This window comes from Hyperolius riggenbachi, chromosome 2 (genome assembly GCF_040937935.1).
Source record: "Hyperolius riggenbachi isolate aHypRig1 chromosome 2, aHypRig1.pri, whole genome shotgun sequence".
NCBI classification, from domain to species: Eukaryota; Metazoa; Chordata; class Amphibia; order Anura; family Hyperoliidae; genus Hyperolius; species Hyperolius riggenbachi.
In genome coordinates, this window is record NC_090647.1 from 309,928,985 (window position 1) to 309,954,540 (window position 25,556).

Sequence of the window (25,556 nt, forward strand, 5' to 3'; positions counted from 1 at the left end):
CATGCCACAAGTATAGTGGTTACTAATGTACAAAAATACTTACTTCACCTGGTAAGAGTGGGGGTGGATTGGGGGGGCTCCTTTATCAAAGGGGTTTCCAGACTCTAGCATTAGTTAATCCCCTTGGCCTGCCAACATAAGATTAGGAGTAGTTACCTTCACCTCCTAAGGCACTGAGGCATGATTTTGTCAACCTCTTTGCAGAGAACTCAACAGTGTTATGGACCATGTGGGCTGGTATTATTGAACCCATATTGGACCCATTTTTCCTCGACTGCACTTCAAAACCTGTTTTTTTCCCCAAAACTACAACTCTTTAAAGTGGAACTGAAGCTCTTAAAACAACCAAAGAGTTTCACTTACCTGGGGCTTCCCCAAGCCCCCAGCAGCCGTCCTGTCCTGCGCTGATCCTCCACGATCCTCCGTTCTCTTGCCACCAGCTAGTTTTGTTACTTGTAAGTCGATGGCAGCTGTGCCTGTAATTTTTCTGAGTTTTAAAACCATTTTTCCTTTGCATTTATGCAGTGGACAGACATGGCTGAGTCTTGAAGCATTGAAGTGTCATGGGATTCTCATGCTAGGTACCCAAGATGCAGATTTACTGTCAGATCGACTATTTCCAACATGTCTGGTCGATTTTCCAATCAATTTTCCATTCACTTCTATGAATAAAGGTTTGAAAAATCGATTGGAAATCAGATAGGATGTGTTTGAAATAATCTGACAGTAAATCTGTCAGAAGAGTGCATTGTGTGTACCTAGCATTGTTATTTTTAATTAAAAATAAAATAAAGGCTATTCAGCAACTGTATTTTGTAAACTGTTTAAGAATACAACTCAACCTACCCCAACAGTTTTTCCTTTGATGCCCTCCAAGTCTAGAGGTAATGTGTTCTTCAGGTTCTTCAGTAGGACAAAGCTCTTCACAGCTGCCTCCACTGCAAGATCTCTGTGTTCTTGACTCTGAACAATGCTAAGGTCTAAAGCACTGTAAGGATTCATATCTGGAGGATCAAACTCTCCTAAACGCATACGGGTGTAGAACAAAGGATATAAACGTTGTTTTACAGTCTGAAAAACAGAAAATATCAATCAGCAGGCTCAGTGACAAGTGAAATCAGACTCAAAAGAACATACATACATTGCTACGTTCCATATTATGTGTATAAAATAGGTTTTTATTATGATTGACATAACTCTAATTAGACCAAGTCTTACTAACCAAAAGAGGTGGGCCACAGTAAGCAGCCCAATTTGGTACTAGCCTTTGTATTATATGCCAATCTATTGCTGGTCAAACACAGGATGGTTTTAGGATAATCTAAAAAAAAAAAAAATCATCATTTTGCTTTGCTGCCACTGAAAAAAAATACTCATTTACAAAATTTAAAAAGGGAGCTTGGGACCTCAGCTTAAACTCACATACAGTAAAACCAGTGGATTGACATAACACCACTAATAAAAGAAAGATTGTTGGTTTTAAATAGCCATAAATATGAGGGCAAGCCGCACAGCCACATCAATTTTTTGTTTCTACAATAACTGAATGCAATTGTGTCTTACACAAATATTAGGCCAATCTGCTGTGGGACACACGTCTGGATAAAATAAGTCTCTATCTAGCATGTATCTTCTGTGTGTGACCTCAGCTAGGTTCACACTCAAAATGTCTTCCATATATTTGTCCCATAGTGGATGCTAGGGATAGCTAATAATATGAAAGGAATTCTGAGCTGATGCAGGATTATGCAAATTCTGTATGCAAATTTATGCAGCTTGAAAATGGACCAATCGAAGCCCATCAAAGTGAAATGTAATTAATCCATTTTCAAGCTGTATCCAAAATTTGCATTATCCTGCATCAATTCGATATTATTTGCAAGTCACTGTCCATTGTTAGTGGATACACACATGGGTTTTGTAGGAGGTTTTTGTAGGAGGTGTTTGCATTGATTGTTGGTGAAGAAGTCCCAGAATGAGATTGGACTTTTCACAGCTCTGGGACTCATCTTCATATCTGTGGAGGGAGATTGTTCTCTTAGTCCCCTCAATGTTAGCTGCATAGAGGGTTCAGGGCATCTGGGCAGCCTCATGCAAGTTCATGGTTAGGTTTTCGTCCAAACATGTGACCCAAAGAGAAAACACTTATTTGCATTCAAACCTAAGGGCACAATAGTAAGATTGGCCGTGTTACAGGTCTAGGAAATACACTCATATCTAGCAAGAAGTTTTATGTGGCTTTATGTGAGATTGATCAGGGTCATGCACAAATAGAACTATATTGAACTTACAGGAGCCACAACATGGTTTCCTCTTCAGAACTGACCCCAAAACCAAAGAAACAAAACAAAGGACTGTCCATAGTCAAGTACTCAACTACAGTACAAGTAACACCACCTAGAAATAACAGGGCTTTTGTAATGATCTGCTCAGCTGCCTGTGCAGGCAGGCAGCTTTTTGACCATTGTTTAAGTTAGCATGCTGCAGGACTTTGGAAAGAAGAGCTTCTGTCAGTTTTGCAGCTTGTGCTTGCAGAGGAATTTGCATACGTTGTCATGCAAATTGCCTGTCCACATTCATTGGAGGCGTGTACTATAAGTACTATGTGTTTCCCACAATGCTTGGCTGGTCATAAGGATTCCTTCCTGTGTAACACTCCTGCAGGAGTGTCAGCCTTACTCTCTGTTTAAAGATCAGCTTAGAGTAATTTCTGAAACTGCGCTAGGCAGGTTCCCCTAGTGCAGTTAGGATTGCTTATCTGTTTTGTTTGTTCTGTTGCGATTGTCCTGTCCCAGCGGTGGTCGACAGGAAATCGTTCTGATCTCTGTTCTTGGAGTATAGCTGGTGCAGCGGTTGCTACCAGCTATCTCTTCTGATCTGTCTCCCTTGGATCGCACTAGCATCTTGCGCTAGCACTGTGGATCCTTCTGTTCTGTCTCCTTGGATCGCGCTAGCCACTTTCCGCTAGTGCTGTGGATCCTTCTGTTCTGCCTTCCTGGATCGCACTCGCCTTGCGCTAGTGCTGTGGATCCTTCTGGTCTGCTACTCTGTTCTGTCTGCCTGGATCGCACTCGCTTTGTGCTAGTGCTGTGGATCCTTCTGTTCTGTCTTCCTGGATCGCACTCGCCTTGCGCTAGTGCTGTGGATCCTTCTGGTCTGCTACTCTGTTCTGTCTTCCTGGATCGCGCTAGCCACTTTCGCTAGTGCTGTGGATCCTATCTCTCGCTTGTCCCTGTTTTCGTGTGTCTGTCTTGTCTGCTACGAACGCTTGCTGGAGGCATGGTGAGGTAACCGTTAAGCAAGCGTTTGCGTCCTCTGTTTCATGTTTGTCTGTCGATGGTTAGTTAGGCGTGCTTGTCTCTATTGTGCCTATCACGTGGAGACCGCGCATAACCGTGTGCACTGTTGCGAATGAGTGTGGTGTTCGCGGTTAGCTAGCGTTTGTTATTTTCCGTATCTCCTCATTGTATGATTTGCTGTGCCTTTGCTACTCTCGTGCTCCGCCTTGCTGTAGCCTTGTGTCACGTCTGGCGATCGCACCTCTCGCGATCGCGTTCCTATTTCTTGTCTGCTGTGGTGTGTGCACCGTCGCGGGTTGACGACTGGTTTGGTGCACACACATACAACCTGTCCCTTTGCTCGTTCTCATTCGCAATCGCTTCTCTTGCGATTGCGTTCTGCGCTTCGTACAATTCCTGTCTGGCATTTGTGTAGGTACAGAAGATTGGTTCCTCTGCACTCCACAACGCCATCTGCCGACAGGAATTTCCCTCTACGGGTGCGTAGCACTTTTTGCTGGGTTCCTGCAATTATACGCTTGTGGAGGATTTCCGCCGTATCAGCGCACGCGTTGTGCGCTGATCACGGAGGAAGTTCCACAATCGTTACAGCTTTGGTCAGGAATTGTCAGGCGTGTTGTTGTATTTGGAGAGGGAACTGCATGAACTCCAAGATTTACTAAGAGCTCCAAAGCTGTTGCTTCAGGCTATTCAATTTTTAAAGTGTACTTGAGGTTGACGTGTCATGATGAGATAAACATGTGTATGTACAGCACTGTAACCAGGATATTGTTCTTTTTTTAATTTTGCTGCCTAAAAGAGTTAATTTTCAGGCATGTAAGTGACAGCTTCTGTCTTGTGGGTACCTTGTAGGGAGTAAAGTAAACCTCACTGAAAAGCAAATTAGAGCCATAAAAGTTTTCATGCCAAATTACAACTTTTGAGTGCAGGGAAGAGATAGAAAAAGGTCACTAGTTCATGTATTTTAACTTATAGGCTACCATAGAGCAGGGACAATAAAATATGCAATCTACTTTATAAATGTATAAATATAAAATAAAACCATGGTTGTCTAAAAAAAAAAAATTCAATTTTTAGGAGTAGGAGGATAAATAAAATTGTTTATCTCATCAGTTTATTTTCGCCTCGGGTTTCCTTTAAGAAACCACAAGTGGGACATCTAAAGTAAACAGCTGTAGCACTAGGCTTATGGCAACAGGTAAATCAGCTTAGTGGTAAAATATTCATATGAGAACGCAGTAAACAATGTAACGCAATTGTTGAAAGCATCAAGCCTTGCTGCAAATACTAACATCCAATGTGATGTTCCCATATGTCACTGCATCCTTTATTTTCATGAAAACATTTTCTGGCAGATTAAAGGACAGCTCCAAATTACATCCAGAATTGACAGAAACTAAAAATAAACAGAAAAATATTACAGTTTGCAGTAATTATATGGCAACTAAAACACCATGGGCCTTGATTCATTAAGCTTAAATTGTGCAAGGTAAAAATGCCCGAGCGCAAGCCACGTGCGGTAGTGTTGTGTAGCATGCGCTCCTAAATAACGCGCACTTTCTTTAAAGTACTGGCCACTCCTAGGGCTTGTTTCTCTAAGACAAATAGAAAGCCTTATCAGAGTTAACACACCTTATCAGAGTAGCATAGAGAGCGCTACAAACTTATGTCTGCCAATTGGCAATGATGAGTGCTCCACTCGTCCTGCCTTGAGCCCCCCTTACAGGTCCAATCACTTTAAAGGACATTATCCCCGCACTTTGATTGGCCCAATAGGCTGCCTGTCACTTGACAGGAAACTTGACAGGCAACCTATTGGGGATAATGTCCTTTCAAGTGATTGGACCTGGGGGGGCTCAGGGATTGGACCTGCAGTTGCTCAAGGCAGGACGAGTGGAGCTCTCGTCATTGCCAATTAGCAGGCATAAGTCGTAGCGCTCCCTATGCTACTCTGATAAGGCATTTTAACTCTGATAAGGTATGCCAACTATGATAAGACATGCTATTTGTCTTAGTGAATCAAGCCCCTAGTGTGGGATGTGAGGTTGCTCTTGCTTGGGCCAAAATGCTGCCTGTCATGCATCACATACAACGTAGGGGCTTTCTGTAAGCCTGCCTGAACCACCTTCGGCGCCAACAGCAGTGCTATACTGGCATACTGGCAGTTCTGGATTGGGCAATGGTTTTGTCACTTTTATGCACACAGGACCATTGTCCAACCCATAACCGCCAGTATGCTAGTACAGCGCTGCTATTGGCGCCGAAGGTGGTTCAGGCGGGCTTACAGAAAGCCCATACGTTAGGAAGAGTTAAGAAACTCCAGTTATCTATGCAAAAGAGCCATTGAGCTCTGTGGCTTTCAAAGTCGCAGAGAGCTCTGTCTTCTGAAGCTTGTTATCTCAACTATATAACTGAAAATAAAAATATGAGAATATTTTCTTTGCTACTAATGTTCTAGTAATTATCCGTACCACACAACCAATTCATTATATCATAATTTTTTTTTGCTTCAGTGTCTCTTTAATATGCAACTGTGCTGTTTGAGGCTTGAGCTATACCACTTTAGCACCTCTCAATCTGGCCTAAGAAAGTAAACACAGTCTTGTTTGTGAAAGTTATGCATTTATGGAATGTCTTTAGACAGTAGATGGAGTATAACCATTAATTCTGCATGCTTGCCATGTGTATGTCTGCTGAAACAGTGCATGGTACACTCACCTATTGCTGTTTCCAGGAAACTGCTGGTGTACTGGTGAGTCATCATTATAAATTCAATTGCACCTTCATCACTGACAACATAGCCTTCAAAGCCCCACTCTGATCGCAGGATATCAGTCAGCAGTTTCTTGTTGGCACAAGCTGGAACCCCATTCACTCTGGTAGAAGAAAAGTATGAACGTTAAATACAGCATGCCCAGGTTTAGCTAGGCTGGCCACTTGATTTACTGATGGGTCTAGGGAATACGCACATCTTGTGAATGTAGAATTTATTACTACACTAAATTAAACCTCCACACCCCAACTAAAAAAACAAAAACAACAAAAAAAAACACAAGGATTCCTTCATCTGCTGTTTACTTATTACTTTGGGTGATGGAAGGTATTCAAACGGTCGTATCCAAGTCAAAATCCACCCCAGTAGTCCAACACAAAAAGTCATGTGCACCTTCAAAACAAATCAAAATGGTAATTTTATTGATCAGAATTGTTGGTACATTTACAAAAACTATGCCACTCCCCTCAGCATTTTATAGTTTCAGGATCAGCTATTTAAATGTCCATATTTGGATTTCACTACACTGTTTCACATCCTAGACAGATCCTTTCACAAGCAGAATAATGGCAACCTCATGGAAGCAGTGGCACAAACTAGTGATGCTCATCCGAGCTCGGATATCCGAAATACTTGGATATCCTAGCTCTTTTTTCACTATTCGAGCTCGAATACCGAGCTCGAATAGTATTAGCTATCCGGGCTGTGCTATCTGAGCGCACTCGGATAGCAATCAGCTATCCGGAGATATCCTAGCTATCCGAACTCGGATAGCGTCATTTGCTCGGATAGCGACACGTCAGACGTCACCTCGAGTCCTCACAAGCGATTCAGAGGGCTCCCAGCCCTCTGACTGCAGCCAATCACAGAGGGGGAGCCTGGCCAAGCCCCCCCTCTATAAATAGCGGGCGTCATGTTGCCTCACTCGTCCTGCTTGCGACTTACTGACTGACTGTACTGAGAGATTGCTCCAGTGCTTTCTGTCTGTGCAAGTGCATTTATTGTTCAATACACCAAGCATTTTTACACTCCAACACTTGATATTCACCTGTATTGCTTTGTATTGTAGATAGATTGTATTTTAGGCAGTTTAGTTTGTGTGATTAGGGACTAGGGAGGGAGACTGTCACTGGTGCTGCTGCAGCTGCAGCCAGCAGCTAGGCCCTGTGCCTAGGCAAGGCAGCCTGCCCTGCTCTGTGCTCTAGTCTCTAGTTACCTGTGCTCTCACCTGTCCTACTCTACTGTACTACTTCTGTGTTAGATAGATTATTGTACTATTTTGTAGTTAGCAGGCCCAGCTTTACTGCTATACCTGTCCTGTATCTGCTCTCTGTAATCTAGTCACGCATGTTCTATTGTTTAGCTAGATTCTTCTATTGTTTAGTTAGTACTGTAGTACTGCAGTCAGTGCTAGTAGTTGTTAGTGTAGTAGTACTACTGTGTTAGCTTTCTACAGAACTGCTGTGCTGTGAGCAGTGCCAGTGTGACAGTTAGTGTGCACTAGTGTCTTCTCCTCTGCTGTGTGACTGGCACTTGGCACGTGCCACATCCGGCATGCTCCTGGCACACGTTACACCTGCTGCTGCTGCTGCATTGCCCTGCTCCTGCTGCCTGTGCAGCTCCCACCGCCAGGGTGCCACAGGCCACTGATACCACCTATATTTAACGCAAAACACAATTGCTGCGTAATTTTTTGGAGGTGTCTGGGGTGACGCTGTCTGGAACCTAGGCCTGATGTTAATTTACAGCTATTTTCTTTTTTTTTTGGGGGGGGGGGGGGGGGGTTAAGTCCCCACATCATCAATTAGTGTTCCCCTTTACAAAATAATGATGCTACATGCCTCATATACCCTAAAAACGTTTTTAAAGCAATTTAAAGGCCACTTCCGGTTTTTCTATCCGGATATCCGAATTTGTCTGGATAGCCCGGATACTGTGGTCGGATATCCGATTTGCATTCGGATCGGAAAATTTTGAACTCGGATATCCGACCCGGATCAGATATTGGGGTATCCGGATCCGAATCAGATCCGGATTTTGAAAAGGGGTATCCGAGCATCACTGGCACAAACCATATGAAGTAGAGCTGATGCTCAAAATCGGAGTGTTCTTCATGTACTTAGTGCTCAGGTAATGAAAATCTGACAGGTTTTGGACTAGTTCCATCTGCTCATGAGGGATTCACAGGTATTTCTTTACACTTACTGAATAAGGCCTAGTGCACACCAGAGCGGTTCGGCAGCGTTTTTCGATCTGCTTGCGGATGTGGAAACGCTTGGGTAATGTATTTCAATGGGCTGGTGCACACCAGAGCGGGAGGAGTTTTGCAGAAACGCATACTCCCGGGCTGCTGCAGATTTTGGATTGCGGAGGCATTTCTGCCTCCAATGTAAAGTATAGGAAAAACGCAAACCGCTCTGAAAAACGGCAGTTCAGAGCGGTTTTGCAGGCGTTTTTGTTACAGTAGCTGTTCAGTAACAGCTTTACTGTAACAATATATGAAATCTGCTACACCAAAAACGCTTCCCAAAACCGCAAAATGCTAGGTGAAACGCTACAGAAAAATAAGAAAAAGCGTTTCAAAATCTGCTCGAATTTTGCGGATCTGCTAGCGGGTTTTGGTGTGCACTAGGCCTAACAGTTGCTTAGACTAACTGCCAAAATAGTGTGCAAAAAGTGTAAGAAGGCTGGGCGGCATCTTTGCATAGATCTCTTCAAGAGAGTGCTTTTTTAAAGCACAAAGGTAATACTGAGAATCTTCCATAAGTGGATGAACTAGCAAAATCTGTCAGCTTTCTACTACAGCAGTACACAGTGGTGCTTACCTGTTGTAGCTACACATGACACTGTAAGTTCCAGCTTCAATGCAAGCCTGAAACTGAGGTAAAAATGTCATCCTCCAGTCCCTTTCCTCCACCTGCAGAGGAATGAAAATATGTGCTCAGTCAAGAGAATCAGGTAGAAATGGACAGGAATAAAATAATCTTCATCCGCAAACGTGCAAATCTGAATACATTAAAGATAAACGTTAATACACACACACACGCACGCACGCACGCACGCACGCACGCACGCACGCACGCACGCACACACACACACACACACACACACACACACACACACACACACACACACACACCTGATGCAAATGGCACTTCCACATTGAAGAAGAATGAGAGCTTTGGCAGAGCTGCATTGGACATTTTTGGTTGTAAATAAATGGCACAGGGGGACAGAGAGGAACACTAGTCTCTATCGTCTCACAGAGAGATGGGGAGGGGGGGATGAACACTGAAGGCACATTGTTCTGACTTTCATACAAGCTCAACTTAAAGGACTTACGAGGCCAAATACACAAAGAAAAAGTTACGTTCCTGCATCATGTTTGAATGCACAGAGGACGCCATCCGCGCCCTCCGTGCAGTTCCACCGGGGTTCGACCCAGGCTGTGGGGTCGGGAGCGGCCCGAGGGGAGGGCCATTGAACTGTTGGTACCCGGCGGAACTGCACGGATGGCGTCCTCCGTGAATTCAACATGATGCATGCACTTAACGCGCGGGCGCGTGCGTGTGTGTGTGTGTTATAATAGTAGTGGCAGAATAGTGTAATGTTGGAGGGCTCTAGGGTTAAAATCTCGGCTCTTCCTATTCAGTAAGCCAGCACCTATTCAGTAAGGATCCTTGGGCAAGACTCCCTAACACTGCTACTGCCTACTGAGTGCACTCTAGTGGCTGCCTCGCAAGCGCTTTGAGTCCAATAGGAGAAAAGCGCTATACAAATATAGGATAGATAGATAGATAGATAGATAGATAGATAGATAGATAGATTTAGATATATACACACATTTCTTATTTACAGCTATTACATAGAATACCTTGGCATTAAAGCTGAATCTTGAAACTGGGATGTTTTCGGGACCAGCATGTACACTAAAATGCTTGCAGCCTGCATTAGCCTTCACATAGCGAGGATGGTCTCCCTGCAGTCCTTTCACAAAAGCAGCAGCTAATACTCCACTGAGATAGGGATCTTCTCCATAGGTTTCCTGGGGACACATTGATAGACAAAAATTAGAAAGTGGAAACAAAGCTTTTTAACTACTTCAAGACGTGGCCGCGGCGGCAGCCCCAGGACCGCCTAACTCCAAATGGCGTCAAGTCCTGGGGCTGCACTTTGCAGGAGATCGTGTGCAGGCTGTGCGCGCATCTCCTGCTTGAGGGGTCCGCACCCCGCCTTCAGTCTCTGAGACTGTTAGACCGTGAAACCGCCGTCTATTAGGGTAGTACAGTGCTGCGATCTGCAGCAGCGCTGTACTGGGAACAGCCGTGTGACACAGCTGTCCCCCTGGCACACAGGAGAGCGATTGCCTCTCATAGGCTGAATCCTATGACAGCCAATCGCGTCATTGGCTGGCTGGGGGGAGGGAGGGATTTGCATAGGGAAATAAATTTAAAAAAATAGTACATTTAATAAACAGTAACATAAATATTGTTAAAAAAAAATGGGGGGCGATCAGACCCCACCAACAGAGCTCTGTTGGTGAGCAGAAAAGGGGGGGGGGGGGGAAATCATTCATGTGCTGGGTTGTACGGCCCTGCAGCGAGCCCTCAAAGCTGCAGTGGCCAATTAAAGAGGAACTCCAGTGAAAATAATGTAGTAAAAAAAAGTGCTTCATTTTTACAATAATTATGTATAAATGATTTAGTAAGTGTTTGCTCATTGTAAAATCTTTCCTTTCCCCGATTTACATTCTGACATTTATTACATGGTGACATTTTTACTGTGGGCAGGTTATGTAGCTGCTCCTAGCTGTTTTGGCTGTTAGAGACAGCTGTAAACAGCTAATTCCTGTCTGTGAACATTGTTACATTGTAACAAACTGCCAAAAGTACTGCAGTACTCAGAGCTTCTTGTGGGAGAGGTTTCAGCACAAAATCAGTCATAAAGCGCCCCCTGATGGTCTGTTTGTGAAAAGCATTACATTTCTCATGTAAAGGGGGGTATCAGCTACTGATTGGGATAAAGTTCAATTCTAGGTTGGAGTTTCTCTTTAAGTGAAAATTTGCCTGGTCTTTAGGGGGGGGGGGGGGGGGGGTTAACACTGCAGTCCTCAAGTGGTTAAAGATGTGCTCCAGACTTACATCAAACTTATTGGGAATTTCACAAGAAACACAATGGTGTGCTTGGTTTTAACATAACTTTATTCTTTCATGAGTTATTTACAAGTTTCTGACCACTTAGAAAAGGTCTTCAATGTGCTGCCCATTTTGTTGGATTGTTAATGCAACCCTCTTCTCCCACTCTTGACACACTGATAGCAACACCGCAAGAGGAATGCTAGCACAGGCTTCCAGTATCCGTAGTTTCAGGTGCTGCACATATCGTATCTTCACAGCATAGACAATTGCCTTCAGATGACCCCAAAGATAAAAATCTAAGGGGGTCAGATCGGGAGACCTTGGGGGCTATTCAACTAGCTCACAATGACCAATCCGCTCATCTAGGAACGCTCAGACCTGACACCCATAATGTGGTGGTGCACCATATTGCTGGAAAAACTCAGGGAATGTACCAGCTTCAGCGCATAAAGAGGGAAACACATCATTATGTAGCAATTTCGCATATCCAGTGGCCTTGAGGTTTCCATTGACGAAGAATGGCCCCACTATCTTTGTACCCCATATACCACACCATACCATCAATTTTTTTGTTCCAACAGTCTTGGAGGGATCTATCCAATGTGGGTTAGTGTCAGACCAATAGCGGTGGTTTTGTTTGTTAACTTCACCATTCACATAAAAGTTTGCCTCATCACTGAACAAAATCTTCTGCGTAAACTGAGAGTCCTGTTCCAATTTTTTTTGCCCGATCTGGGTCATCCTCGTTGAGATGCTGCAGTAGCTGGAGTTTGTAAGGGTGCCATTTGTGAGTACCTAATATTTGCTGTAGGAATATTCGACTAATGCCACTCTCCGGTGACATGCGGTGAGGCTACACTGTGGGCTCTTGCTGATTGAAGCTAGGACAGCCACTGATGTTTCTTCATTAGTGACAGATTTCATACATCCACATTTTGGTAAATCCAACACTGAACCAGTTTCACAAAACTTAGCAAGCAGTTTGCTAACTGTAGCATGGGAGATGGGTGGTCTCGTAGGGTGTCTTGCATTGAAATCTGCTGCACTGACCCATCAACACAATGTCTATCCGCTCCTCACGTGTTAATCTCGGTGGCATGTTAATGGCTGTAAACAAAGAGAACTTGTAATTAACTCATGAAAGAATAAAGTTACGTTAAAACCAAGCACACCATTGTTTTTCTCGGTAATTCCCAATAAGTTTGATGTGTCACATGACCCTCTTCCTATTGAAAAAAACTAAAGTTGGATTCAAAACAAGCCATGTGTTTTACTATAACAATGACCTTGGTTGGAGGAGCCACATAATGCACCAAAACACAGCAACAAAGACCTATGTTGGCCTTTCACACTGCAATGCCTTCATATCAGTGGGCAAATAGATGAAAGCCATGGGTTGCTGTATTCTAAACTCATTCTGAAACATGCTATGTCTGCGTGGGTTTGCTCTGGGCACTGCGGTTTCCTCCCGCATCCCAAAAACATACAGATAAGTTAATTGGCTTTCCCCTATATTGGCCTTAGCCTATTATACAATACATTACACGATACAAAGACATATGACTATGGTAGGGATTAGATTGTGAGCCCCTCTGAGGGGCAGTTAAATGACAAGACAATATACTCTGTACAGTGCTGCGTAAGATGTCAGTGCTATATAAATACTAAATATTATTATTATTAATAATAATAATAATAATAATAATGGCCCCTATTCAACTACCTTTTTCTTGTGAGTTTTCTCCTAGGTGATATTTTTACACCTTGTCAATAGAGATGGCCCTAACGGTTCGCTGGCGAAACGATTCGCGCGAACATCGGTGGTTCGCGTTCGAGGTGAACCGAGAACTTTTTCCCCAAAAAGTTTGGTTCGCATTTTTTTCATAGACTTTAACCACTTAACGACCGCCCACTGCACATGGGTGGCCGGAAAGTGGATCCCGCAAGGACCGCCGCATGTACGAGAGGCGGCGGTCCTTGTACGGGCATGGGCGGAGCGATCGCGTCATCCGTGACGCGATCCTCCGCCGGGGATCGATGGCCGGGGATTTAGCCTCCAGCTCGCCGGCCACTTAGCAGCGCCGGCGGGCGGAGGAAGGAAGAAATTTCGCCGATCCATTTGTATAATAGGCTTTGTAATGTATACAAAGCCTATTATACAGGCTGCCTCCTGCCCTGGTGGTCCCAGTGTCCGAGGGACCACCAGGGCAGGCTGCAGCCACCCTAGTCTGCACCCAAGCACACTGATTTCCCCCCCCCCCCCTGCCCCCTGATCGCCCACAGCACCCCTCAGACCCCCCCCCCCTGATCTGTCGACACTATTTTTTTTATTCCCTAAACTACCCCCTGCTCCCTCCTGATCACTGCCACCCCTCAGATTCTCCCCAGACCCCCCCCCCTCAGACCCCCTCCCCTGTGTACTGTATGCCTCTATCCCCCCTGATCACCTGTCAATCACCTGTCAATCACCCATCAATAACCCCCTGTCACTACCACCCATCAATCAGCCCCTAACCTGCCCCTTGCGGGCAATCTGATCACCCACCCACACCAATAGATCGCCCGCAGATTCGACATCAGATCACCTCCCAAATGCATTGTTTACATCTGTTCTCTACCCTAAACACCCACTAATTACCCATCAATCACCCCCTATCACCACCTGTCACTGTTACCCATCAGATCAGACCCTAATCTGCCCCTTGCGGGCACCCAATCACCCGCCTACACGCTCAGATTGTCCTCAGACCCCCCCCTTATCAATTAGCCAGTGCAATATTTACATCTGTTCTTCCCTGTAATAACCCACTGATCACCTGTCAATCACCTGCCAATCACCTATCACCCATCAATCACCCCCTGTCACTGCCACCCAACAATCAGCCCCTAACCTGCCCCTTGCGGGCAATCTGATTACCCACCCACACCAATAGATCGCCCGCAGATCCGACATCAGATCACCACCCAAGCGCAGCGTTTACATCTATTCTCTCCTCTAAACACCCACTAATTACCCATCAATCACCCCCTATCACCACCTGTCACTGTTACCCATCAGATCAGACCCTAATCTGCCCCTTGCGGGCACCCAATCACCCGCCTACACGCTCAGATTGTCCTCAGACCCCCCCTTATCAATTAGCCAGTGCAATATTTACATCTGTTCTTCCCTGTAATAACCCACTGATCACCTGTCAATCACCCATCAATCACCCCCTGTCACTGCCACCCATCAATCACCCCCTGTCACTGCCACCCATCAATCAGCCCCTAACCTGTCCCTTGTGGGCAATCTGATCACCCACACCAATAGATCGCCCGCAGATCCGACGTCAGATCACCTCCCAAGTGCATTGTTTACATCTGTTCTCTACCCTAAACACCCACTAATTACCCATCAATTACCCCCTGTCACTGCTACCCATCAGATTAGACCCCTATCTGCCCCTAGGGCACTCAATCACCCGCCCACACCCTCAGACCCCAGCCCTGATCACCTCGCCAGTGCATTGCTTGCATCTATTCCCCCCTCTAATCACACCTTGAGACACCCATCAATCACCTCCTGTCACCCCCTAGCACTCCTATCCATCAGATCAGGCCCAATACAACCTGTCATCTAAAAGGCCATCCTGCTTATGACCGGTTCCACAAAATTCGCCCCTTCATAGACCACCTGTCATCAAAATTTGCAGATGCTTATACCCCTGAACAGTCATTTTGAGACATTTGGTTTCCAGACTACTCACGGTTTTGAGCCCGTAAAATGCCAGGGCAGTATAGGAACCCCACAAGTGACCCCATTTTAGAAAAAAGACACCCCAAGGTATTCTGTTAGGTGTATGACGAGTTCATAGAAAATTTTATTACTTGTCAAAAGTTAGCGGAAATTGATTTTTATTGTTTTTTTTTTCACAAAGTGTCATTTTTCACTAACTTGTGACAAAAAATAAAATCTTCTATGAACTCGCCATACACCTAACGGAATACCTTGGGGTGTCTTCTTTATAAAATGGGATCACTTGCGGGGTTCCCATACTGCCACAGTATTTTAGGGACCCTAAACCGTGAGGAGTAGTCTAGAAAACAAATGCCTCAAAATGACCTGTGAATAGGACGTTGGGCCCATTAGCGCACCTAGGCTGCAAATAAGTGTCACACATGTGGTACCGCCGTACTCAGGAGAAGTAGTATAATGTGTTTTGGGGTGTATTTTTACACATACCCATGCTGAGTGGGAGAAATCTCTATGTAAATGGACAATTGTGTTTAAAAAAAAAAAAAAAAAAACAATTGTCATTTACAGAGATATTTCTCCCACCCAGCATGGGTATGTGTAAAAATACACACCAATGAGTACCTTTAGGATTTCACAGGTCATTTTGTGACATTTGGTTTCAAGACTACTCCTCACGGTTTAGGGCCCCTAAAATGCCAGGGCAGTATAGGAACCCCACAAATGACCCCATTCTAGAAAGAAGACACCCAAAGGTATTCCGTTAGGAGTATGGCGAGTTCATAGAAGATTTTATTTTTTGTCACAAGTTAGCGGAAAATGACACTTTGTGAAAAAAAAAACAATTAAAATCAATTTCCGCTAACTTGTGACAAAAAATAAAATCTTCTATGAACTCACCATACTCCTAACGGAATACCTTGGGGTGTCTTCTTTCTAAAATGGGGTCATTAGTGGGGTTCCTATACTGCCCTGGCATTTTAGGGGCCCTAAACCGTGAGTAGTAGTCTTGAAACAAAAATGACCTGTGAAATCCTAAAGGCACTCATTGGACTTTGGGCCCCTTAGCGCAGTTAGGGTGCAAAAAAGTGCCACACATGTGGTATCGCCGTACTCAGGAGAAGTAGTATAATGTGTTTTGGGGTGTATTTTTACACATACCCATGCTGAGTTCGAGAAAGATCTATGTAAATGGACAATTGTGTGTAAAAAAAAAAAAATCAAACAATTGTCATTTACAGAGATATTTCTCCCACCCAGCATGGGTATGTGTAAAAATACACCCCAAAACACATTATACTACTTCTCCTGAGTACAGCAATACCACATGTGTGGCACTTTTTTGCAGCCTAACTGCGCTAAGGGGCCCAAAGTCCAATGAGCGCCTTTAGGCTTTACAGGGGTGCTTACAATTAGGCACCCCCCAAAATGCCAGGACACTAAACACACCCCACAAATTACCCCATTTTGGAAAGTAGACACTTCAAGGTATTCAGAGAGGAGCATAGTGAGTCCGTGGCAGATTTCATTTTTTTTGTCGCAAGTTAGCAGAAATGGAAACTTTTTTTTTTCTTTTTTGTCACAAAGTGTCATTTTCCGCTAACTTGTGACAAAAAATAAAATCTTCTATGAACTCACCATGCCTCTCAGTGAATACTTTGGGATGTCTTCTTTCCAAAATGGGGTCATTTGGGGGGTATTTATACTATCCTGGAATTCTAGCCTCTCATGAAACATGACAGGTGGTCAGAAAAGTCATAGATGCTTCAAAATTGGAAAAATCACTTTTTGCACCATAGTTTGTAAACGCTATAACTTTTACCCAAACCAATCAATATAGGCTGAATGGGTTTTTTTTAATTAAAAACATGTTTGTCCACATTTTTCGTGCTGCATGTATACAGAAATTTTACTTTATTTGAAAAATGTCAGCACAGAAAGTAAAAAAAAAAATCATTTTTTTGACAAAATTCATGTCTTTTTTGATGAATATAATAAAAAGTAAAAATCGCAGCAGCAATCAAATAGCACAAAAAGAAAGCTTTATTAGTGACAAGAAAAGGAGCCAAAATTCATTTAGGTGGTAGGTTGTATGAGCGAGCAATAAACCGTGAAAGCTGCAGTGGTCTGAATAGAAAAAAAGGGTTTGGTCCTTAAAGAGAACCCGAGGTGTGTTTAAAGAATGTTATCTGCATACAGAGGCTGGATCTGCCTATACAGCCCAGCCTCTGTTGCTATCCCAAACCCCACTAAGGTCCCCCTGCACTCTGCAATCCCTCATAAATCACAGCCATGCTGTGAGGCTGTGTTTACGTCTGTAGTGTCAGTCTCAGCTGCTCCCCCGCCTCCTGCATAGCTCCGGTCCCTGCCCCCGTCCCTTCCCTCCAATCAGCAGGGAGGGAAGGGATGCAGGCGGGGACTGGAGTTCTGCAGGAGGTGGGGAGAGCAGCAGACTGACACTATAGAGATAAACACAGCCAGCTCTCACAAGCTGTTTGTCAGCAGCGTGGCTGTGATTTATGAGGGATTGCAGAGTGCAATGGGACCTTAGGGGGGTTTGGGATAGCAACAGAGGCTGGGCTGTATAGGCAGATCCAGCCTCTGTATGCAGATAATATTCTTCAAACCCACCTCGGGTTCTCTTTAAGGGGGGTAAAGCCCACGGTCCTCAAGTGGTTAATGCCCGCCAAATTTAGCGGTTAATAGCAAAGTCCCCTTACATAGTAGAAGCACCAAATTTGCAGAGTATGTAGAGGGAGACGGTGACTTCAAGGGGAAACTTTTTTTTTCAAAAAGACCTTACAGTTTTTGAGAAAAATCGATTTTAAAATTCTACTTCTGACCTTGGGAAAATTAAACGCGCGCCGACTTTAGCGGTTAATAGCAAAATCCCCTCAAAAGATAGAAACACCAAATTTGCTGGCAATGTTAAGAAAAAGAACAGTGGGAACAAGAGGACATTTTTCAAAGAGACCTTATACTTTTTGAGAAAAATCGATTTTAAAGTTTCAAAGGAAAAAGTTAGGGAGCCGATTTATTTGATTCATTAAAAAGAGCCGATTCATTTAAAAGAACCGGCTCATGCATAAACTGGTTAGTATAGCTTAGAATGCGTCCTGTGCAGAACCCATAGCTGCCGGCTCCCGCTGTCTCTTCTGCCTTCACCTGTCACCCCTCACCTAGCCTAGCAACTGGTGCACCCATGGGTGCACCGGGTGCCAGGCTAGGTGAGGGTGAGAGATGAGGAGGCGGGGAGGACAGCGGGATCCGGCAGCTATGCGTCCCCCAGGACACATTCTCTGCTATGTGAGGGGCGGTGGAGGTCTTCAATCAACTTAATTGAAGATTGCAAGATAAGAGGATACTGTAGTCATGGGACATTTCCGAGGATATTGGCATGGGAATTTTTTCTTAAAGGTACAGCTAAGTATTTCTGAAGATCCCAAGATAGAGGATACTGTTGTCGTGGGACATAACAGATTATAGCGTGGGACCTTTTCCGAGGATATTGGTGTGGGAACTTTTTCTTAAAGGTACAGGTAAGTATTTCTGGTTAATTAATAAAATTAAAGGACTTTTTTCTTTGTAGTGTTTTTATTTCATTTAACCCTTTGTGGAAATGGGTAAGGGGTACTTTGTAGCCCTATACTCATTTTTCTTTGGAGGGGGGTGGGCATCTGGGGTCCCCTTCTTAAAGATGCCACCATGAACCCAGTAGTCACTGAAAAAACTCAGGTGTTAGACCCCTTGAAACATCTTTTCCATCACTTTTGTGGCCAGCATAAAATGTTTCTAGTTTTCAAAGTTCGCCTTCCCATTGAAGTCTATTGCAGTTTGAAAAGTTCGCACGAACCGAACTTTTTGCGGAGGTTCGCGTTTGAGGTTCGCAAACCTAAAATCGGAGGTTCGAGCCATCTCTACTTGTTAATAAAATTCCTTTTAAGCCACCAGCCAGCAAGAAAATGCTCAAAATAATTTTGATAGTACTTTTTCACCTATTGTTACTTATTTGATACTTTTTCAATTGCAAAGTGTTGAATCATTATTTTAAAGAGAAGATGAAAATTATTTTCTAGGAGAAAACTCAGGAGAAAAAGTGAACTGAATAAGGGCCGCGGTGCGTGGCATATAGTGTGAACAAGTCAGTATTTTAATTATTTGAGGAATTGCCCCTTTCTTGTATGTTGATATAGTAATACATCACATGCTAATTAACTCACCTGATTTCTTCCCCATAGGGGATGCCGCATGATATTTATCACAGGACTGAAGCAGCTTAGACCAGTGTGGTCATCATAGTTCCCAACAGACATGAAGTAGTTATGTTTGGCTCTCACTTCAGTAGCAGTAGCATTAGCCACTCTGGCTACCAGCTCTGGGCTGTAAAAAAATAAAGGATTTGAAGGTTTGCATTAAAGCTCCATACACACACTTGATTAAAGTCGGCTGAGGGGGGCGATAATGACCACCTAAGCGGATAATACAGCGTGTGTACAGTAGCCCCCAAACCCCTCCCCTGCATGCGATCCGCCAGGCAGATCAACTTGGCCATGCAATGGCCAATTCCATTTGCTACGCCCACCGGGGGACGTCACACAAGCGCCACTCTGTCTGCCCTCCCCACATAGCAAAATAATGTGTCATCGGCTATACAGTTGACTTCGGATCTGTAGTGTGTTGGCCCAGCAATGATGCCCGAGGGACCGGATCCTGATAGGTGACATCCGTATGGATTGCTGTGCCCGTTACACATAACCATTGCTATTCTGTCAGCAGGATGCATCACCAAAGAGTGAGTGTTTGCATAACTGTGAAGAGTATTGAAGCAGTTTGAATAGTCTTGGCAATGGGCAACAACTGCAACCTTTCAATTTTGTTTTAAACATTTTATACTATTGATAAATCACATCTCAAAAGGTTGTTCATTGGTTTGTTTTTTCTTTGAGCTCTATTTTGTACTACGGAAATACCTGAATGATGCCGCCAGTCCCAGGGCTTGTGGATAAGAAGTGGCCCAACCTGGAGCCTGGACATCCCCTCTGAGACACTCTGTGTTCCAAGAATAAGGTTTCACCCCCAGACGGGGGATGGCTGGAGCAGGGCCATTTTTCAGTGCACCACCTCTTGCCATCTGAGATTTAATACAAATTCATCAGCAAATATAAGAAATGTATTTATATGTCAACATAAGAGAGTGTGGTGGTTTACTCATACTCTGTGCCTAACAATAACCTTAAACCTTTACTGAGCCCAAAGCCACAGTAACATGAGTGGATTTCCTGGAGGTTTTCCTGTTGAGAAACTATGAACTACTGAAGTGAAGGTGAGTACCATAGCGATTTATAGGATGGTTAGCTATAGTACATATGGGCAGTATGGTACATATGGGCAGTCATTACAGGCATTCAGCGGTGTGGTTACCAAGCACAAGGAAACTATTGTAGGTAGTGTTTCAGTGCGAGTCACCTCCTAAATGCATGTTTCCATTGAAGCATTAATTTCAAAAGTGTTCTAGCATAGCGTTCTGTATCAAGTCATCATTCTGGTGGCTGAATCAGGATGGCAATCTCTATGTGAACTTAAAGGATACCCGAAGTGACATGTGACATGGAGATAGACATGTGTATGTACAGTGCTTAGCACACAAATAACTAGGCTCTGTTCCTTTTTTTCTTTCTCTGCCTGAAAGGGTTAAATATCAGGTATGTAAGTGGCCGACTCAGTCCTGACAGGAAGTGACTACAATAAAAACAGCAATAAAAACACTTTCCTAGTAGAAAATGGCTTCTGAGAGCAATAAAGAGATAAAAAGGGTGAATAGTTCATAGATTTTAGCTCTGGCATACTTCAAGGAATGTGTCATTGAGCAAAAACAATTAAACAGTTTAAACTTAAAAAGTATATTTAAACATAAAATAGAACTGTGGAATTTCTTAAAAAGTCATTTTTAGGAGAAGGAAGATAGATACAATCATTTATTTCATTAGTTTTTTTTTCACCTCTGCAACATAAACATCCATCTAGCTTTCTGTATGAAGGACTTATCTCACTCCAAAGCATAGCACATGTGAGACTGCCTTCCAGACTTTAGCCAATTCCTCCTGGCACTCCTAGCTCCCTTCTCTGTGGTTCTGTTCAGGTTATCTTTGTTGGCCTTAATATCAATGCAAATATCCGTCAAGCTGTCTGTATGAATAGGCTCCAAATTAAGCTGAAATCAGCTTAAAATATATTAAACAAACTGTTACCTGAAGTACCATCTCATCAAGAGTAAGGCGATCTATCAAATCCTTCACTCGAACATCCCATGGCAGTGATGGATCCAAGAAGGGGTATTCTTGTCCCAGACAATCTGAGGCATTTATTAAAATCATGCATGGGACCAGTATGTTGGCTGCTCCCAGATACAATGTAAGTAGCTTCATGCTTAGGCTGCAAGAATAAAAATAAGGCACGCATAAAGTCTTAGCTCAGCAATTAATAATTCATCACATTTAATATATTAGCTGATATATACATGTCACTTAAACTGAACGTGCCATGATAGGAAAGTAATAAAGACAGAAGAGATGGAAGTACAATGCTATCATGGACAATGTGTTCATCATATCACTGTTATGGGTAATCTAAAGGCTCGTACTGCAATAAAATATGTAAAGACCAACTATACAATATAGTTAATTTCTGAAAGGTGATGTGGCATAGCACATATACATTTGCATCAGCCAAGCCTGCCATAGATAGACCAGCTCAGGTATACAGAAGAGTTGTTGCTGCATTGGCTCTTGCCTGCATAAGATGTGGGACTAAAAACAAACAAACAAACACACAAACAAACACACACACACACACACAAACACACAGGGGGAATCATCCGTTCCAATTATTTGGTATGGGCTTCAAATACTTTGACCAAGAAATGACTTTTGAGGTTGTGAAACTTTTGCTGTTCATGGACATTTACTGTTTAAAATGAATATGCCGCCTTATGTAAATATTACACTTTAACTTATGGCCTACATGGTGCAATATTCCTATGATGATAAAAGGGCAATCAGATTGTTTTATGGTAGTGATCAGTGCTTTGATATCTGTACCAGAATTACTCTGCAGTGGCAATCTGGAGTTCATCAACTTGAATGGACTAACAAATCGCTAGTCCCATTATTGACTGTCAAAAGTAGTAACAGTACATGTCCAATCAATGTGCATTGCTACCAACTACCAGACCTAATTGTGATCTGCTGCAGACTAGTGTTAGAAAAATATTGCTGCACATCCCTGTTCTCTATAGAGGTTTCCCTGGTATAGATTTTAGCTTTCTTACCCTACCTTGCCCAGCCAAGCAGGGTTTTCATTGTACAGAGCAGCTTTTTCTCCCCTGCTGGTATATATCCTTATGTCTTCTAATACTGCCTACCGTATTATGGATTACCTCTATTCAAACTCTTTGGGACTACATGTGCAAGTTTAGGAAATATTCACATCCCTGAATATTTCTAAAGATCAGTGGATACATACTGCACACGCACTAGTCCGGGCTCACGCATGCGCACTATGGATGTCTTCAGAAGAACTTGAGGATGCCAGTGCTTCAGAAGTTTTTTTTCTACCATGCTTCAGGTTTGCTATAAGCTCCTATTTTGAGATATAATAAAAAAATTTCCCTTTTTGTGCACTTCCTACATAGTTTGTTTACATCACAGGAAATTATTTGCAAACCTCTATTTACCACAGATATACAGAATGACTCATATACATTATATTGCCAAAAGTATTTGGAAATATACACGTATACATAAACTTTCTTAATCCATAGGCTTGAATATGGTGATGGCCCACTTTTGAAACTATAACAGCTTCAACTCTTCTGGGAATACTTTCCACAAGGTTTAGGATTGTGTTTATAAGATTCACACAACAAGAAAAGTAGATCCCATGAGCCGCACCGCATCCCATAATAATATCAGAATAAGCTTTTATTAATACATTGAAAAACACAGATAACAAATACACAGTATAAAACACCATTAAAAACCTGTAGGTGAGGGTGCCTAAATGCCATGAAGTATTGCACATAATAAGCTCTATTTACAATGGGCACTTCGGTAAAATCATTGTGGACGGCAGAGGCGCTTCTAAAGACTGACAGTCCAGCAAACTGCCTAGGGCGCTGAGCAGTCTGGGAAGCGCATTCCAGGGAAAAAAAAGTTTATTTTGCTGAAAATTAAGGGTTCGGAGAAAAACTTTCTATTCTGTGCACAAGGGTTCTGATGACTGCAACTGTTGGCTGAGCCACTGGATAACCAGTTTTGTAGACAGAGATTTGCACCAAGTCCCCTATTCATTGTTATCTGGAGATCTCCTGATCTGTGTGTGGTGATATATTGGGGTGCTGATGCTGTTAAGAATAATACAGTAATATATTTTCCTTTTCCCATTTTTATATCTGCTGTGGTATGTCAAAGGTGTAGATATGCAGGCTAGATTCATGGACTGTTCATGTGATTGTGTGGGTGGGTCACTAGACCTACATTTGCATCTAAAAAGGACTTCAGTGAATAGAGCTTGGGTAATCAGACAATGGCAGAAGTGAAGTGTTGAAGTCCTTGACACTTGAAACATTTACACTTCTGTTGAGGAAGTTAAGAACTCTAGACTAAGTCAGGAAGAGTCGCTGCACCAAAAGTTGACATGTGTCTTAAACACTATTTCATTGTGAGGAAATTGAATTATTGGTGGAGGTGAAAACTATACCCTGTAAATCACATCTATGGGAAGGGGGTGGAAATCTCTGCAGACTTTAAAAACGGAGACAGGAAAAAGCCTTAATCAAGTTTCCACCTGGAGTTGAAAGCCACACTTCACAATCTTTTGATGTATAGACTTTTACCTGGAAATGGAATATGTCTGAGATTTAATTAAAAACTAGTTCCTCCCCAAGGAAGTTGCAGCCTCCAGGCGTATCTCACAGTATAAAACAGCAGATAGGATAACCACAATTTGTAGTTCTTGGAGGTAGCTCACACGGCTAGAACTAACCTGGTTCCTGACCAGAAGTGCGTACTCCCGCAACAACGCCAGATCGATACGCTGGTACGTTTATTTCCCTGTTTATTTTGGTAAGCAAAATCGCTTTGTGTGTATTTTTGTTTTTGTTTATCTTTGTAACTTTTTATTTTGTTTTTTGTAATCTTTTGTATATCTTCTGTTCTGCATTGTTCCACTTCCATTTTCCTGGAATATTAAATTATTATTTAATAAGCTTGACTTCTGCTGTACTAAACTAACACTCATAGCCTAGAAGAGATTGAAGTGTGTATAAGTCTGTGCCTGATTGTATGATTGGGCGACACTACCGTATAAGATTGTAATTGCATTGTGTGTGGGGTGTTAGTCTTACGTTGGCCTAAAGCGCGCAGCTGACCCAACGTACGAAAACGCCAGTGCGAGTAGCTCAACAGCTGAGTGGCTAACAGTATCGTTCGGAACGACTGTTGTGGTTTTGCTTCACTACAGTGTAAGATTGCAACTGTATGTGTGTGTGGGTGCGTGGCTTTCCCGTATTCGGCCTAAGCGCAAAGCTGACCCGAATACGAAAACGCGGAGTGCGCGCTGAGGACTCGACAGCAGAGTGGAAGTGTCTAGCGAACCACTAGTGGTGGCAGTGAGAGGTGTTCTGAGGGGTCCCAGCCTTGTTTTAGCTTGACTAAGGCTGCTTCCCCTCTCGATCTGGTCAAACCCGCAGTCGGGAACCGTATACGCAGGCGTGCCGCGGGCCGGTTCCAGACGCTGTGTACTTCTACTGTCCCGCCCCTCCCTGTGCCAGAGAGGAAAAGTAAACACAGCAGAAGAGCTTGTAATAACAAGGCATGCAAGACATGTCAGGAGTGCAGAGCTCCATGCTAGAGATAGAACATCAATCCCCAGACAGTTACTTTACGTTTGTCCTTTGCAGCACTAGGGACATTTGTATTTCCTCACCAGATCCGATCACCTGAATGTGATGGCTTCCAGACTGATAAGGTGCTGTGTGAATAGCAGGACAACTAGATAAATTAACAGCTTTAGTCACTGATTGAGCACACAAAAGGTTAAATTCTGGCTGCAGCTCAGGGAGGGGGAGCACAGCGGGAGACCAGGTCATCAGGATGTGAATAAAGTGACTTGCTGTATAAGGTGCTGCTCAGGCTGCCTATTCCTTGACCAAATCATAGACTGCATACTGGAGAACTACAGGTACCAGCATGTCCTACTGTGATTATGTATGTGTCATGTATAGAATTATAGTTCATCTTCACAAAGAAATGCTGGTAAATGTAGATCTCCCAGTGGTTTATAAGGATCTTACAAAGGTACAATAATGCATAATTGTTCATATACAAGTGATAATTAAGTATTTCTATAGTACTGACATCTCCTGCAGCACTTTACAGAGTACATAGCCATGTCACTGACTGTCCTCAGAGGAGCTCACAATCGAATCCTACCGTAGTCATAGTCTAATGTCCTGCCAAATTATTATTATGTATTTATATAGCACTGACATCTCCTGCAGCACTTTACAGAGTACATAGTCATGTCACTGACTGTCCTCAGAGGGGCTCACA

General features: G+C 43.4%; 1 protein-coding gene across 1 annotated transcript in view; it reads right to left on the reverse strand.

Annotated features, from left to right (window-relative positions):
* The window catches only part of LOC137546515 (uncharacterized), a 65,548-nt gene that overhangs the window by 30,350 nt on the left and 9,642 nt on the right, over positions 1–25,556 (reverse strand). The window contains exons 2-9 of the mRNA XM_068269070.1: positions 21,195–21,378; positions 19,917–20,077; positions 19,167–19,326; positions 9,947–10,117; positions 8,898–8,989; positions 6,018–6,175; positions 4,592–4,695; positions 847–1,071 (exon numbers count right to left, since the gene is read on the reverse strand). Coding sequence (XP_068125171.1) covers positions 847–1,071; positions 4,592–4,695; positions 6,018–6,175; positions 8,898–8,989; positions 9,947–10,117; positions 19,167–19,326; positions 19,917–20,077; positions 21,195–21,371 — 1,248 coding nt within the window. The 5' untranslated portion in view covers positions 21,372–21,378. The remainder of the gene's footprint in view (positions 1–846; positions 1,072–4,591; positions 4,696–6,017; positions 6,176–8,897; positions 8,990–9,946; positions 10,118–19,166; positions 19,327–19,916; positions 20,078–21,194; positions 21,379–25,556) is intronic.